We start from the raw sequence: 16,758 nt of genomic DNA on the forward strand, positions 1-16,758 counted from the left end.
ATGTCTATATGTGTATGTCTATGTGTATGTCTATGTGTATGTCTATGTGTATGTCTATATGTGTATGTCTATGTGTATGTCTATATGTGTATGTCTATATGTGTATGTCTATGTGTATGTCTATGTGTATGTCTATATGTGTATGTCTATGTGTATGTCTATGTGTGTATGTCTATATGTGTATGTCTATATGTGTATGTCTATATGTGTATGTCTATATGTGTATGTCTATGTGTATGTCTATATGTGTATGTCTATGTGTATGTCTATATGTGTATGTCTATATGTGTATGTCTGTGTGTATGTCTATATGTGTATGTCTATGTGTATGTCTGTGTATGTCTATATGTGTATGTCTATATGTGTATGTCTATATGTGTATGTCTGTGTGTATGTCTATGTGTATGTCTATATGTGTATGTCTATATGTGTATGTCTATATGTGTATGTCTATGTGTATGTCTATGTGTATGTCTATATGTGTATGTCTATATGTGTATGTCTATGTCTATGTGTATGTCTATATGTGTATGTCTATGTGTGTATGTCTATATGTGTATGTCTATATGTGTATGTCTATGTGTGTATGTCTATATGTGTATGTCTATATGTGTATGTCGATATGTGTATGTCTATATGTGTATGTCTATGTGTATGTCTATGTGTGTATGTCTATATGTGTATGTCGATATGTGTATGTCTATATGTGTATGTCTATATGTGTATGTCGATATGTGTATGTCTATGTGTATGTCTATATGTGTATGTCCATATGTGTATGTCTATATGTGTATGTCGATATGTGTATGTCTATGTGTATGTCTATATGTGTATGTCTATATGTGTATGTCGATATGTGTATGTCTATATGTGTATGTCTATGTGTATGTCTATATGTGTATGTCTATATGTGTATGTCTATATGTGTATGTCTATATGTGTATGTCTATGTCTATATGTGTATGTCTATATGTGTATGTATATGTGTATGTCTATGTGTATGTCTATATGTGTATGTCTATATGTGTATGTCTATATGTGTATGTCTATGTGTGTATGTCTATATGTGTATGTCTATATGTGTATGTCGATATGTGTATGTCTATATGTGTATGTCTATATGTGTATGTCTATATGTGTATGTCTATGTGTATGTCTATATGTGTATGTCTATATGTGTATGTCTATATGTGTATGTCTATATGTGTATGTCGATATGTGTATGTCGATATGTGTATGTCGATATGTGTATGTCTATATGTGTATGTCTATGTGTATGTCTATATGTGTATGTCTATGTGTATGTCTATATGTGTATGTCGATATGTGTATGTCTATGTGTATGTCTATATGTGTATGTCTATATGTGTATGTCTATATGTGTATGTCGATATGTGTATGTCTATATGTGTATGTCTATATGTGTATGTCTATGTGTATGTCTATATGTGTATGTCTATGTGTATGTCTATATGTGTATGTCTATGTGTATGTCTATGTGTATGTCTATGTGTATGTCTATATGTGTATGTCTATATGTGTATGTCTATATGTGTATGTCGATATGTGTATGTCTATATGTGTATGTCTATATGTGTATGTCGATATGTGTATGTCTATATGTGTATGTCTATATGTGTATGTCTATGTGTATGTCTATATGTGTATGTCTATATGTGTATGTCTATGTGTATGTCTATATGTGTATGTCGATATGTGTATGTCTGTCTTTATGTCTATATTTCTATATGTGTATGTCTATATGTGTATGTCTATATGTGTATGTCTATGTGTATGTCTATATGTGTATGTCGATATGTGTATGTCTATATGTGTATGTCTATATGTGTATGTCTATGTGTATGTCTATATGTGTATGTCTATGTGTATGTCTATATGTGTATGTCGATATGTGTATGTCTGTCTTTATGTCTATATTTCTATATGTGTATGTCTATGTGTATGTCTATATGTGTATGTCTATGTGTATGTCTATATGTGTATGTCGATATGTGTGTCTATATGTGTATGTCTATATGTGTATGTCTATGTGTATGTCTATATGTGTATGTCGATATGTGTATGTCTATGTGTATGTCTATATGTGTATGTCGATATGTGTATGTCTGTCTTTATGTCTATATTTCTATATGTGTATGTCTATATGTGTATGTCTATATGTGTATGTCTATGTGTATGTCTATATGTGTATGTCGATATGTGTATGTCTATATGTGTATGTCTATATGTATGTCTATATGTGTATGTCTATATGTGTATGTCTATGTGTATGTCTATATGTGTATGTCGATATGTGTATGTCTATATGTGTATGTCTATATGTATGTCTATATGTATGTCTATATGTGTATGTCTATATGTGTATGTCTATATGTGTATGTCGATATGTGTATGTCTATCTTTATGTCTATATTTCTATATGTGTATGTCTATATGTGTATGTCTATGTGTATGTCTATATGTGTATGTCTATATGTGTATGTCTATATGTGTATGTCTATATGTGTATGTCTGTCTTTATGTCTATATTTCTATATGTGTATGTCTATATGTGTATGTCTATTTGTGTATGTCTATATGTGTATGTCTATATGTGTATGTCTATGTGTATGTCTATATGTGTATGTCGATATGTGTATGTCTGTCTTTATGTCTATGTGTATGTCTATATGTGTATGTCTATATGTGTATGTCTATATGTCAATGTCTATATCTGTGATTCAGAGAAATCGTGTAAAGTTGTAAACTAACTTTGTCTGACGTAATGCATCTTATAAACACAAATATATCTTTGACTGCCTGACTGTCAGATTCAAAACAGTCACTAATGGACCCCCTCCCCCAACATACAATGATACAAGGGATTAAAAGATTCTCACAACAACATCGTAGCCTTTGTGCAGGCTTTCATAACAAAGATACACAACATTTAACATTCAATTCTTTATTTACCTTTATCTTTACAGATAATCAGGGTTGTTGACAGATGTGGACAGATTGGTGCAGGTTGTCATGGTTGATAAGAAGACTCTTAAAGGGGCATTGTACCCTATCCCTGGTTCCCTAACCCCAAGACTCTTAAAGGGGCATTGTACCCTATCCCTGGTTCCCTAACACCAAGACTCTAAAAGGGGCATTGTACCCTGCCCTGGTTCCCTAACACCAAGACTCTAGAAGGGGCATTGTACCCTGCCCTGGTTCCCTCACCCCAAGACTCTAAAAGGGGCATTGTACCCTATCCCTGGTTCCCTAACCCCAAGACTCTAAAAGGGGCATTGTACCCTATCCCTGGTTCCCTAACCCCAAAACTCTAAAAGGGGCATTGTGCCCTATCCCTGGTTCCCTAACCCCAAGACTATAAAAGGGGCATTGTACCCTATCCCTGGTTCCCTAACACCAAGACTCTAAAAGTGGCATTGTACTCTATCCCTGGTTCCCTAACACCAAGACTCTAAAAGGGGCATTGTACCCTATCCCTGGTTCCCTAACCCCAAGACTCTAAAAGGGGCATTGTACCCTATCCCTGGTTCCCTAACACCAAGACTCTAAAAGGGGCATTGTACCCTATCCCTGGTTCCCTAACACCAAGACTCTAAAAGGGGCATTGTACCCTATCCCTGGTTCCCTAACCCCAAGACTCTTAAAGGGGCATTGTACCCTATCCCTGGTTCCCTAACACCAAGACTCTTAAAGGGGCATTGTACCCTATCCCTGGTTCCCTAACCCCAAGACTCTAAAAGGGGCATTGTACCCTATCCCTGGTTCCCTAACACCAAGACTCTAAAAGGGGCATTGTGCCCTATCCCTGGTTCCCTAAACCCAAAACTCTAAAAGGGGCATTGTGCCCTATCCCTGGTTCCCTAACCCCAAGACTCTAAAAGGGGCATTGTGCCCTATCCCTGGTTCCCTAAACCCAAAACTCTAAAAGGGGCATTGTGCCCTATCCCTGGTTCCCTAACCCCAAGACTCTAAAAGGGGCATTGTACCCTATCCCTGGTTCCCTAACACCAAGACTCTAAAAGTGGCATTGTACTCTATCCCTGGTTCCCTAACACCAAGACTCTAAAAGGAGCATTGTACCCTATCCCTGGTTCCCTAACCCCAAGACTCTTAAAGGGGCATTGTACCCTATCCCTGGTTCCCTAACCCCAAGACTCTAAAAGGGGCATTGTACCCTATCCCTTGTTCCCTAACCCCAAGACTCTAAAAGGGGAGCCTACCCAGCAGGGCACAGCAGGGCATGGCACGGCGGGGCACAGCACAGCATGGCATGGCCACAGCATGGTATTGGGAGTTCACAGGCATGGAGCTGTGTCATCAGGTAGACATGAACTAGTCATCAGGCAAGACCTGAAATGAGAATTTGAATCTTAGACCTGAGCAAACATGTTTCTCTTCTTCAATACTGAATAACAGAATAACAGTATAACAGAATAACGGAAGTTTATTGGGCCAGGCGGCCTCCAGTACAGTTTTCACTAGTTTTTAGAATATGTATACATATTAACACATATCAACACTTACTGTGCATACTCATTCTTCTAAAATGCACAAATATCAGTATGGAAAAATGTTATCTAACCATTAGGGTTATGACAAAGACCCCTTGACTTTCATGCTTAATTTGAACACTCCAAAGGGCATGTAAAACTGTTCTGGACAATCAGTACCAGGCCTCAAAGTTTAAATTTCTACCAAGTAGCCTTTAGGCTACAAGCATTTTTTTCCAGGTAGCCATTGGTAAAGTCAAGAAGTCAAGCCAATATTGTAGGTAGCCAAAAGCATTTGAATTTATCTTTTATCAAATGAGTATTATAATATGTACAAGTCATAGCACTAGTCTTGAAATTGTATAATAGTGGAGACAACTTGATTTTTGTTATTTGTGACTCAAACAATTATGCAATTTACATTACTAGATTATTTAGGTATATCCTTGCTTATCAAATGAACCTTGTCAACTGAAATAAAATACTAATTACATTAATATTTATGTATTTCTGTTTATTGTCGACTTAAGGAGGAATTATACGGAAGTACAATTATTAGCAGACATGTTTTCCACAATCACCTATTATATATCTTTGTGCCTTCAAATGTGAAGCAATAGAATTTAGTCGTCACAAGATATTTTTCATGGTAGTCATTTGGCTACCTCTGAATTGTAGACAGTAGACAAATTTGAAATTTAGGTCGAATTGGCGACTGTTTTAGTGGCAACTTTGAGGCCTGAGTTTGTGTAAACAATCACCCCATCTATCCAGGTAAACAATCACCCATCTATCCAGGTAAACAATCACCCATCCATCAAGGTAAGCAATCACCCCATCTATCCAGGTAAACAATCACCCCATTTATCCAGGTAAACAATCACCCCATCTATCCAGGTAAACAATTACACATCTATCCAGGTAAACAATCACCCATCCACCCAGGTAAGCAATCACCCCATCTATCCAGGTAAACAATCACCCATCCATCAAGGTAAGCAATCACTCCATCTATCCAGGTAAACAATCACCCATCCATCAAGGTAAACAATCACCCCATCTATCCAGGTAAACAATCACCCCATCTATCCAGGTAAACAATTACACATCTATCCAGGTAAACAATCACCAATCTATCCAGGTAAAAAATCACATATCTACCCAGGCAATCAATCACCCATCTACCCAGGTAAACAATCACCCATCTACCCAGGTAAACAATCACATATCTACCCAGGCAATCAATCACCCATCTACCCAGGTAAACAATCACCCATCTACCCAGGTAAACAATCACCCATCAACCCAGGTAAACAATCACCCATCTACCCAGGTAAAAAATCACTCATCCACCCAGATGATATTGGAGAGTGAAGAAGTGAATGGGTGGGTGGGTGAAGGGGTGAATGAGTTGGTGGATGGGTAAGTGAGGCGTGGTAGGGTGGATAGGTGGGTTGGGGGTGGGTGAGTTAAGTGGTGGGTGGATGGGTGAGTGAACGGGTGAGTGGATGGGGGTGTAGGCGAGTTAAGGGGTGACTGGGTGGGTGAGTAGGTGAGTGAATGGTTGAGTGGATGGATGGATGGATGGATGGATGGGTGGTTTAGGGTCAGTGAAGGGGTCATTGGGTGTGTGAGTGAGTGCTCAATATCCTAGCTATTTTGTTGACCGCCTGTAAATAATCTAGTCAGGATAAGGCAAACCAATGACAGATAGCATGAGAAACAATCCCACCCATTGGGGAATGACGACCTCTGTTGACCTTGACATTCACTCAAAATCCACCCAGCACCACACTACACCATAGACATCATGAACATTAAATTTCAGAAAATGCACTCCAACATAAAAACTCCTGGTTGACAACGAATGGCTTCCCGGTAAGAAGAAATATCCACTTGGTGAAAAACTACCTCGAGGTTAATTAATGATGGAGTCATTTGTGTTTTGTGTATTGAGGTCAACAAGAGTGAGTGACGAGCGAACGCTTTAACCACTAGGCTACCCGACCGCCCCGAGGTCAACAAGAAAAGGAGGCCTCAGGGTTTCCTCTCTTTCAAAATTAGTGTGAAAATCTTCAGGGGAACAGAAAGATAACAAGAAAGAAGTGAGTAAAGCTCACATACCCCTGTTATCCCCGTTGGTCAACAACAAATAGTAAATAGTTTGTTAATTAATGAAATGTACCTGTTGCTTTAAGTCAGAGGAACTGCCCTTTCCTTTGTAAACCCCATGAGGATGCATTATGTTTGAAATGAACACATGTTTTTGCAAATATATTTCAATCTAGTGTGGGATAATCAATGCTCAGCACATAATACATTTTTGATGTTTCTTAATGTGTCCATGGAAACGGCAAAAATTAAAAAATTCAGAATCTTCAAACTAGCAAAAGGCACAAGTACTCATTGTGGTACATGGGTGTAGCACGTTTGGTGAAGCTAGGGTGCATGGTTAAAAAGATATGGGCCATACAAAACACCCACCCTAAAAGTTTAAGTTTCTAATGTTTCCATGGAAACAGCAAAAATTAAAAAATTCAGAATCTTCAAACTAGCAAAAGGCACAAGTACTCATTGTGGTAAATGTGTGTAGCAATTGGTGAAGCTAGGGTGCATGGTTAAAATGTTATGGGCCGTACAAAAGCTCGGACGGAAGGACGGACGGACGGAAGGAGGAACAGACGGATTGCTATATACCCCCGATTTACTTCTAAACAGGGGTATAACAAGACAGTCCTATATAACTTGTGTGCTGAACACAAACTGGGCAGAATTTGAATCTTAAATAGACAAACTGATTGTTATCAATCCATTAATTCCACCATGGTATTGGTAGATTTCAGTGCCATGTAAAAGCACTTCAGATGATGCCCTCCAAGTTCAGCTAAGAACCAAATGTTCACAGCTCGTGAAAAACTAGATCTCCGTGAGTGAGTATGACTTTAAGTCACTTGTCCATGCAATGTCCCAGCAATGTTCCAGGAATGTCCCAGCAATGTTCCAGGAATGTCTCAATGTCCCAGCAATGTCTCAATGTCCCAGCAATGTTCCAGGAATGTCTCAATGTCCCAGCAATGTTCCAGGAATGTTCAAGAAATGTTCAAGGAATGTCTCAATGTCCCAGCAATGTCCCAGCAATGTTCCAGGAATGTTCCAGCAATGTCTCAATGTTCCAGGAATGTTCCAGGAATGTCTCAATGTCCCAGCAATGTTCCAGGAATGTCTCAATGTCCCAGCAATGTTCCAGGAATGTCTCAATGTCCCAGCAATGTTCAAGCCATGTTCCAGCAATGTCTCAATGTTCCAGGAATGTTCCAGGAATGTCTCAATGTCCCAGCAATGTTCCAGGAATGTCTCAATGTCCCAGCAATGTTCCAGGAATGTCTCAATGTCCCAGCAATGTTCCAGGAATGTCTCAATGTCCCAGCAATGTTCCAGGAATGTTCAAGAAATGTTCAAGGAATGTCTCAATGTCCCAGCAATGTCCCAGCAATGTTCCAGGAATGTTCCAGCAATGTCTCAATGTTCCAGGAATGTTCCAGGAATGTCTCAATGTCCCAGCAATGTTCCAGGAATGTCTCAATGTCCCAGCAATGTTCCAGGAATGTCTCAATGTCCCAGCAATGTTCCAGGAATGTCTCAATGTCCCAGCAATGTTCAAGCCATGTTCCAGCAATGTCTCAATGTCCCAGCAATGTTCCAGGAATGTCTCAATGTCCCAGCAATGTTCCTGGAATGTCTCAATGTCCCAGCAATGTTCCAGGAATGTCTCAATGTCCCAGCAATGTTCAAGCCATGTTCCAGGAATGTCTCAATGTCCCAGCAATGTCCCAGCAATGTTCCAGGAATGTCTCAATGTCCCAGCAATGTTCCAGGAATGTCTCAATGTTCCAGGAATGTTCCAGGAATGTCTCAATGTCCCAGCAATGTTCAAGCCATGTTCCAGGAATGTCTCAATGTCCCAGCAATGTCCCAGCAATGAACTAATCATCTTTAAGTCCAACTTGATGAGAGAACTTCTATCTAATCAGACTGTCCATATACAAGATTAGTTATCGAGCTATCAAAACAATACCATGGAATTGTGATTCGGAACTTTGAATTTCAAAGTTGTTGCCATGGAAACGGAAAAGATATAAATTCTAAACACCCATAAGTAGCAAATGGCACCGTTTGGCAACCTGGTCTCTGTGTGTGCAGTTTCAAGAAAGAATACCTATTCGTTTTAGAGATATGGTCCGGTCAACCACACTACTATGAACAGAGTCAAAGTTAAACTTGTTGCCATGGAAACAGGAAACATTAATATCTTTAATTTCATATAAAACAGCAAAAGGCACCACTTTAGCCCTATATTCATATACGTACAAATTTTGGATTAAAAATTTTGAAAAGCTTTTCAGTTCTGCCCCGGAAATGACACCAACCTCCTTTTCAGCTAAGTTTTATTTGTTTCCACAGGAAACAGTGAAATATCAAATTTTGATAAACTTCTAAATAGCAAAAGGCACCACTTCAGCCAATGGTTAATACATGTACCAGGTTTGGATGAAAAGTCTTTCACAGTTTTCAAGTTGTGCTCTGGAAACGACACCGACCCCCACCCTTTTTGAGACTAAGTCTAACTTGTTTCCAGGGAAATCGAGAAAATTAAAAATGCCAAATATCCGCAAATAGGAAAAGGCACCACTTCAGGATCTGTTTGACACATCTGGCAAGTTTCGCTGAAAATATCGGACAGTTTTTGAGCTGTGCCCCGGAAACAAAATTCATCCCACCTTTAGAGACTAAGTCCATACTGTTTCCATGGAAACCGAGAAAAACTAAAAAATGGCCAAAATCCGTAAACATTAAAAGGCACCACTTCTGGATCTGTTTGATATTTCTGCCAAGTTTTGTTGTAAAATATATCAGATTTTTTTAGTTGTGCTCCAGAAATGAAATGATTACAGAAGGACGGACAGACAAGGCGTCGACTATATTACACACACAACTTCTCCCCCCCCCCCCCCCCATTATATGCCGGACCTAATATGTGAGGAATCAAACCAAGGACTTTTTGTCCTGTCTTCAGACGTTTGATTCCAACAGAATTACACAAACAGTTGACACATGTACAAAATCTTTAATCTCAAACTTTGCAACAAAGAGAGTACACTGAAACTATTGGTTACCATGCAGGTAGATTAAGAGCAAGATGAAAGCTAAATGCACAGTCTGCAAGTTTAGCCACTGACCCCAAGCCCGCATCAAGTGATGTGCTGTTCAGTCTAGTAGGCTCAGCTAATAAAAATCCTTACGATAACACTAAAATATACAACACATGATACTTCGGCCAAGATAGTACTACAAGGGTCAAGTGTTTGATCTAATAAAAGTCCATACGATTACACTAAAACGTACAATACTATTACTACTACTACTACTACTACTACTAGGCTATTTATATTGCACATATTTCCAGGATTATAACAATCAGTCAATGACTGGGACAGGTCGGTATATCCGTCAATTCGTTATAAACCTGTTCACTATAAATGTAATTTGCTCTGAATGTGTGTGTGTGTGTGTGTGTGTGTGTGCATGTGTGCGTGCATGCGTGCGTATGTGTGCGTGCGCATGCAAACCACTCTCACAATGCCCTGTAATCGAAGACACTCTGTAGCCTAGATCTACCAATGTCATGATGTATCGAGTCAGAGTAAAGTCTATTTTTCACTTTCGAGAAGAATGTGTTTAACCTGAAGCTATGTAAACACTCCTTAAGACACCCTGAAATCTATATCTACACATGCAATAATGTATCTGGTCAGAATACAGTCTCTTCTGACCATCTGATTCATCTCAAGAGAATGACTTTAACCAGAAAACACATAAACCACCCTTCACACACCCTGTAATCTAAATCTACCCATGCTTTGATGATGGATCTGGTCACAATACCAGTCTATTTCACCACTTGACCATTTCCAGACATTGCCATTAACCCGAAACCAAAAACACATGCTTAAGACATCCTGTAATCTAAATCTACCCATGTTGTGATGTATCTGGTCTTTTGACCACTAGACACCATCTCCAGAGAATGACTTACACCAGAAACAATACAAACCACCCTTCAGACACCCTGAAATCTAAATCTACCCATGTTGTGATGTATCTGGTCTTTTGACCACTAGACACCATCTCCAGAGAAGGACTTACACCAGAAACAATACAAACCACCCTTCAGACACCCTGAAATCTAAATCTACCCATGTTGTGATGTATCTGGTCTTTTGACCACTAGACACCATCTCCAGAGAATGACTTACACCAGAAACAACACAAACCACGCTTTAGACACCCTGAAATCTCAATGTACACACGACACCATCACATGTCATGATGTATGGGGGCAAGGGTGGATCCCCCAGCTCGTGTGCTCATGGCGCTTACATTATTACCCCAGTCAATGGATCAGTGTTCACTGATTTTCATTCTCAGCTCCCTGAGGAGTATACAACCCAAGCTGCCTGTGAGGCGCTAGAAGGTTAACAGCCACATTACCATCCTACCGGGTACCCACTCACTGCTGGGTGAACAGAGGCACATTACAGTCTCATCCTACCGGGTACCCACTCACTGCTGGGTGAACAGTGGCACATTTCTAACAAAGTCACTTGACAAGGAGACGCCACATGTGCTACATGTGCTTCAGTGTGGGGCAGGACCGAAGCCCTAGAAACTCTCAGGAGTCAAGCTGCTTAACGTGGTCACCCATCCATCTTGCTTAACTTCACCTGATTAGTGATTTGTGCGCTGTGCACAGGACCACGTGCCACCAACATTGACCATTTCCAGAGAGTGAGTGAGTGATTGAGTGGTTGAGTATGGTTTTACGCCGCTTTTAGCAATATTCCAGCAATATCACAGCAGGGGACACCAGAAATGGGCTTCACACATTGTACCCATGTCGGGAATCGAACCCGGGTCTTCGGCATGAAGAGCGAACGCTTTAACCACTAGGCTACCCGACCACCCCCATTTCCAGAAAATAACTTTTAGCAGAACCAGCACAAATCACCCTTAAGACACCCTGTAGATAAAACCTACCCATGCTGTGGTGTATCTGGTCTGTTTGACCACAAGACCCATCTCAAAGGAACGACTTTCGGTAACAAACAACCAAATGTTTTCGCATAGGCTTCTATAGTAACGTTATATTTCTTTTAAAAATAACTAGGCATTCAAAAGCTATTACATGTTCATGTATGCACAGGCTGGCCTTAAAGCTGCAATAAAAACACCAATTTTGCCTAGGTCAGCTGGCTCGTTTTCCTAGTACAGGAAGCTGAACACACCAACCCCCGTTCCGCACCAAATGTCACCTACTTGAAAATATCTGTGCTCACATAAAGCACAAGTCATCTTGTTAAAAAAGTCAGCACCAAATATTGAAAAACATGGTGAGTTTTAATTACGGATGGACGGAGAGACGAGATGTCGCATTTTATGCGGGGGACAGACGGACGGACTGGGGGGAGACGAGATGTTGCATTATATGCGGGGGACGGATGGACAGACGAGATGTCGCATTATATGCAGGGGACGGACGGACAGACGGAGAGATGAGATGTCGCATTATATGCGGGGGACAGACGGACGGAGAGACGAGATGTCGCATTATATGCGGGGGACAGACGGACGGAGAGATGAGATGTCGCATTATATGCGGGGGACGGATGGACAGACGAGATGTCGCATTATATGCAGGGGACGGACGGACAGACGGAGAGACTAGATGTCGCATTATATGCGGGGACAGACGGACGGAGAGACTAGATGTCGCATTATATGCGGGGGACAGACGGACGGAGAGATGAGATGTCACATTATATGCGGGGGACATACGGACAGACGGAGAGACGAGATGTTGCATTATATGCTGGGGACAGACAGACGGACGGAGAGACGAGATGTCACATTATATGCGGGTGACAGACGGACGGAGAGATGAGATGTCGCATTATATGCGGGGGACAGACGGACGGAGAGATGAGATGTCGCATTATATGCGGGGACAGACGGACGGAGAGACTAGATGTCGCATTATATGCGGGGGACAGACGGACGGAGAGACGAGATGTCGCATTGTATGCGGGGGACAGACAGACGGACGGAGAGACGAGATGTCGCATTATATGCGGGGGACATACGGACGGACAGATGAGATGTCGCATTGTATGTGGGGGACGGACAGACAGACGAGACGTCGCATTATATGCTGGACTCAGTGAGCTTTCTGGAACTGGTGGACTGGTGGGGTCGTCCCATTAGCCAGTGTTTTTGATATGCCGACAGATAATCTGCATGTTTAGATTAGCTTGTGCTTCTTTGATATTTCGACTATAGTCTGCATGAAGTAACCCCGAAATTGACATGATATACATTTATATACATATATACATCAATAAAAATTCTTTTAATTCATTTCTTCATTCTTCAATTCATTAAGATCAGTACCCAGTTCAATGTGGATGGCATCGAGTTCTCTACAGCGCTGTTCTCCCCAGCAACAAACTGTTTTTTGTAAGGGTCAAGGTCATGTCCAAGTTGTCGGGATTTCTTTGTCTGCACATGGCTTGTACCACCTGCTTCGAGCTGAAGAACGGTAACTTCAAGGAAAGACTGTTCTGTCTTTATAGAGTCTAGAATCTTGAAGAGTGAGTGAGTAACTGAGGTTTTACGCCGCTTTTAGCAATATTCCAGCAATATCACGGCGGGGACACCAGACCCCGGGTCTTCGGCGTGACGAGCGAATGCTTTAACCACTAGGCTACCCAACCGCCCAGAATCTTGAAGAGGTTAGCATTGGTACTGGCAGTTGAGATGATTGTGGCAGTTGTTGATGGCCAAGGTTGTTCAGGGTGTTGGTTGTGGAATGGCATGATCTCATACAACAACGCCAGTGGATTCTGTCTCCGTTTCTGGACATAAAACTAAATTTGTAGGCCAACTACACCAAATACTGTCCTTCATGATTGTTTGGAATATAGCGAGGCACTTGTGTGTTTGCCATATTGCTATGCTATGCAGTAGTCTATGACATCACATACTTATACTCAAATTGAAGAAATCCGCTCACTAAAAATGAATTAATCTATAATCAATATAAAATGTGTTCACTCAGCTTATCAGTCGGAGTAATTGATAACTGGCTGACATGAATTCACCAGGGTCCCTTTCACCAGAATAGACGATAGTCGGCATACTACCCTTAATCCCTTAATCCAGATTACCTCGGATTACCCGACCGGCTACGTGGGTGGGACTAACCCGGGACTGGTACCCCTACATTATTTACAGAGTCCAATATATAAATGACAGGTCAATTTTTTGTATTTTATCTATTGGCGCGCAAGAACCAATGTTGAGTGAGTGAGTGAGTGAGTTTGGTTTTACGCCGCTTTTAGCAATATTCCAGCAATATCACGGCGGGGGACACCAGAAATGGGCTTCACACATTGTACCCATGTCGGGATTCGAACCCGGGTCTTCGGTGTGACGAGCGTGAACCAATAATCATTGTGTCAGCATCTTGGACCTACACCGGAAACATGGGGAGACAGCGAAAGAATTTGAAAACATCTTTTAAAGCACCACATAAATGCTTGGAATACAGGCAAAAAAGTCCCCAAAGAAAAGCAAAGCAACTTTAAAGTGCCAAAAACTGTCAGGTCGACAACTGAGCTCCACAAGAAAGTGTGCAGTGTAGGGGTGGCTGGTGTCCAGCGAGTTCAAACACTTACAAGTGAGCTGTACCGTCTGTTAAGGCCAAGGAAGGAAAACACCCCCAAGGAGGATGAGAGTTCCCTGAAACCAAAAGGTAAAAGGTAATAACACTTGAATCTATTTATTCCTTTGGCCAGACTCTGAAATACTTGCAGGGAATAAAAGTGCTCAATGTTAAATGATTTTGGTGGCTAACCTTTCCAAATTCAAGCATTTGTCTTTTAATGAGGCCACTTCATAAACTTTCAATTTTATTGACAGTTTTCAGTTGTTAGGTACAGTAAGGGATTAAATTCACATACATAGAAGTGTTTTTTTCAATACCATAAGAAAACAATGTTTTACACCTTTATTAAGGGCTTTAGGGGGATAGAAATAGAAACAGCATTTTATCTGCTAGGGGAGATAATTCAGAAATGTCGAAGACTATCACATGCTTAAAAAGATTCATTTAGAAGTTTCCAAAGTAGTCAATGGTCTTTTTTAATCTGCAGGGCTGCTTTTGGTGTTTATCAGTGCTGCATGTCGGGGAGATGGGCTTTCCGTGAGCATGCCAAGACTTTGCTAATGTGTGGGGGTGACGCTGTCATGGATAGAGATAAGAACAGCCGTGGGGCTTTAACTGAACAGAGAGAGTTTAATGTACTGACGGCACCTGTCGAAGTACCTAAACTGTACAAGGAGGTAGTAGTCCATCTTCCACTGCCAATACGGGTGGTGAGGTGGGAAGGGGACGTCCATCTTCCACTGCCAATACGGGTGGTGAAGTGAGAAGGGGACGTCAATCTTCCACTGCCAATACGGGTGGTGAGGTGAGAAGGGGACGTCCATCTTCCACTGCCAATACGGGTGGTGAGGTGAGAAGGGGACGTCCATCTTCCACTGCCAATACGGGTGGTGAGGTGAGAAGGGGACGTCCATCTTCCACTGCCAATACGGGTGGTGAGGTGGGAAGGGGACGTCCATCTTCCACTGCCAATACGGGTGGTGAGGTGAGAAGGGGACGTCCATCTTCCACTGCCAATACGGGTGGTGAGGTGAGAAGGGGACGTCAAACTTCCACTGCCAATACGGTTGGTGAGGTGAGAAGGGGATATCCATCTTCCACTGCCAATGGTGGTGAGGTGGGAAGGGGACGTCCATCTTCCACTGCCAATACGGTTGGTGAGGTGAGAAGGGGATATCCATCTTCCACTGCCAATACGGGTGGTGAGGTGGGAAGGCGACGTCCATCTTCCACTGCCAATACGGGTGGTGAGGTGGGAAGGGGACGTCCATCTTCCACTGCCAATACGGGTGGTGAGGTGAGAAGGGGACGTCCATCTTCCACTGCCAATACGGTTGGTGAGGTGAGAAGGGGACGTCCATCTTCCACTGCCAATACGGTTGGTGAGGTGAGAAGGGGATATCCATCTTCCACTGCCAATGGTGGTGAGGTGGGAAGGGGACGTCCATCTTCCACTGCCAATACGGTTGGTGAGGTGAGAAGGGGATATCCATCTTCCACTGCCAATACGGGTGGTGAGGTGGGAAGAGGACGTCCATCTTCCACTGCCAATACGGGTGGTGAGGTGAGAAGGGGACGTCCATCTTCCACTGCCAATACGGGTGGTGAGGTGGGAAGGGGACGTCCATCTTCCACTGCCAATACGGGTGGTGAGGTGAGAAGGGGACGTCCATCTTCCACTGCCAATACGGGTGGTGAGGTGAGAAGGGGACGTCCATCTTCCAATGCCAATGGTGGTGAGGTGGGAAGGGGACGTCCATCTTCCACTGCCAATACGGGTGGTGAGGTGAGAAGGGGATATCCATCTTCCACTGCCAATACGGGTGGTGAGGTGGGAAGGCGACGTCCATCTTCCACTGCCAATACGGGTGGTGAGGTGAGAAGGGGACGTCCATCTTCCACTGCCAATACGGGTGGTGAGGTGAGAAGGGGACGTCCATCTTCCACTGCCAATACGGGTGGTGAGGTGAGAAGGGGACGTCCATCTTCCACTGCCAATGGTGGTGAGGTGGGAAGGGGACGTCCATCTTCCACTGCCAATACGGGTGGTGAGGTGGGAAGGGGACGTCCATCTTCCACTGCCAATACGGTTGGTGAGGTGGGAAGGGGACGTCCATCTTCCACTGCCAATACGGGTGGTGAGGTGGGAAGGGGACGTCCATCTTCCACTGCCAATACGGGTGGTGAGGTGAGAAGGGGACGTCCATCTTCCACTGCCAATACGGGTGGTGAGGTGAGAAGGGGACGTCCATCTTCCACTGCCAATACGGGTGGTGAGGTGAGAAGGGGATATCCATCTTCCACTGCCAATACGGGTGGTGAGGTGGGAAGGCGACGTCCATCTTCCACTGCCAATACGGGTGGTGAGGTGAGAAGGGGACGTCCATCTTCCACTGCCAATACGGGTGGTGAGGTGAGAAGGGGACGTCCATCTTCCACTGCCAATACGGGTGGTGAGGTGAGAAG

General features: G+C 42.6%; 1 protein-coding gene and 1 long non-coding RNA gene across 3 annotated transcripts; one reads left to right on the forward strand and one right to left on the reverse strand.

The window, feature by feature from the left end:
• Window positions 1-3,950: 3,950 nt before the first annotated feature.
• On the reverse strand, window positions 3,951-15,196 carry LOC125371698. Of its 2 annotated transcripts, none has more exons than XM_048394015.1 (3): window positions 14,953-15,196; window positions 14,303-14,366; window positions 3,951-4,371 (listed from the first exon to the last, which is right to left on the reverse strand). In XM_048394015.1, the coding sequence occupies exons 1-3, from the start codon at window positions 15,159-15,161 to the stop codon at window positions 4,354-4,356; spliced, it is 291 nt and encodes a 96-aa protein (XP_048249972.1). In that variant the 5' UTR covers window positions 15,162-15,196; the 3' UTR covers window positions 3,951-4,353. The 2 variants fall into 2 exon arrangements, with proteins under 2 accessions (XP_048249972.1, XP_048249971.1); XM_048394014.1 differs by having other exon boundaries at window positions 14,941-15,196.
• On the forward strand, window positions 6,379-6,740 carry LOC125378568. The gene is made up of 2 exons (XR_007220301.1): window positions 6,379-6,468; window positions 6,529-6,740. It is a non-coding gene; the product is annotated as an uncharacterized LOC125378568 (long non-coding RNA).
• Window positions 15,197-16,758: the final 1,562 nt, after the last annotated feature.

The sequence above is a fragment of the Haliotis rufescens genome, unplaced genomic scaffold, assembly GCF_023055435.1.
Source record: "Haliotis rufescens isolate VD_foot unplaced genomic scaffold, xgHalRufe1.0.p SCAF_127, whole genome shotgun sequence".
In the NCBI taxonomy this organism is placed as follows: Eukaryota; Metazoa; Mollusca; class Gastropoda; order Lepetellida; family Haliotidae; genus Haliotis; species Haliotis rufescens.

Bases quoted from the DNA above. Each gene is read 5' to 3' on its own strand.
- LOC125371698 (XM_048394014.1), bottom strand. From the start codon at position 15,161: ATGGACGTCCCCTTCTCACCTCACCACCCGTATTGGCAGTGGAAGATG. The intron at 14,367-14,940 runs GTGCCGTCAGTA...TTTTGGTTTCAG, and splicing joins CAGTTTAGGTACTTCGACAG to GGAACTCTCATCCTCCTTGG.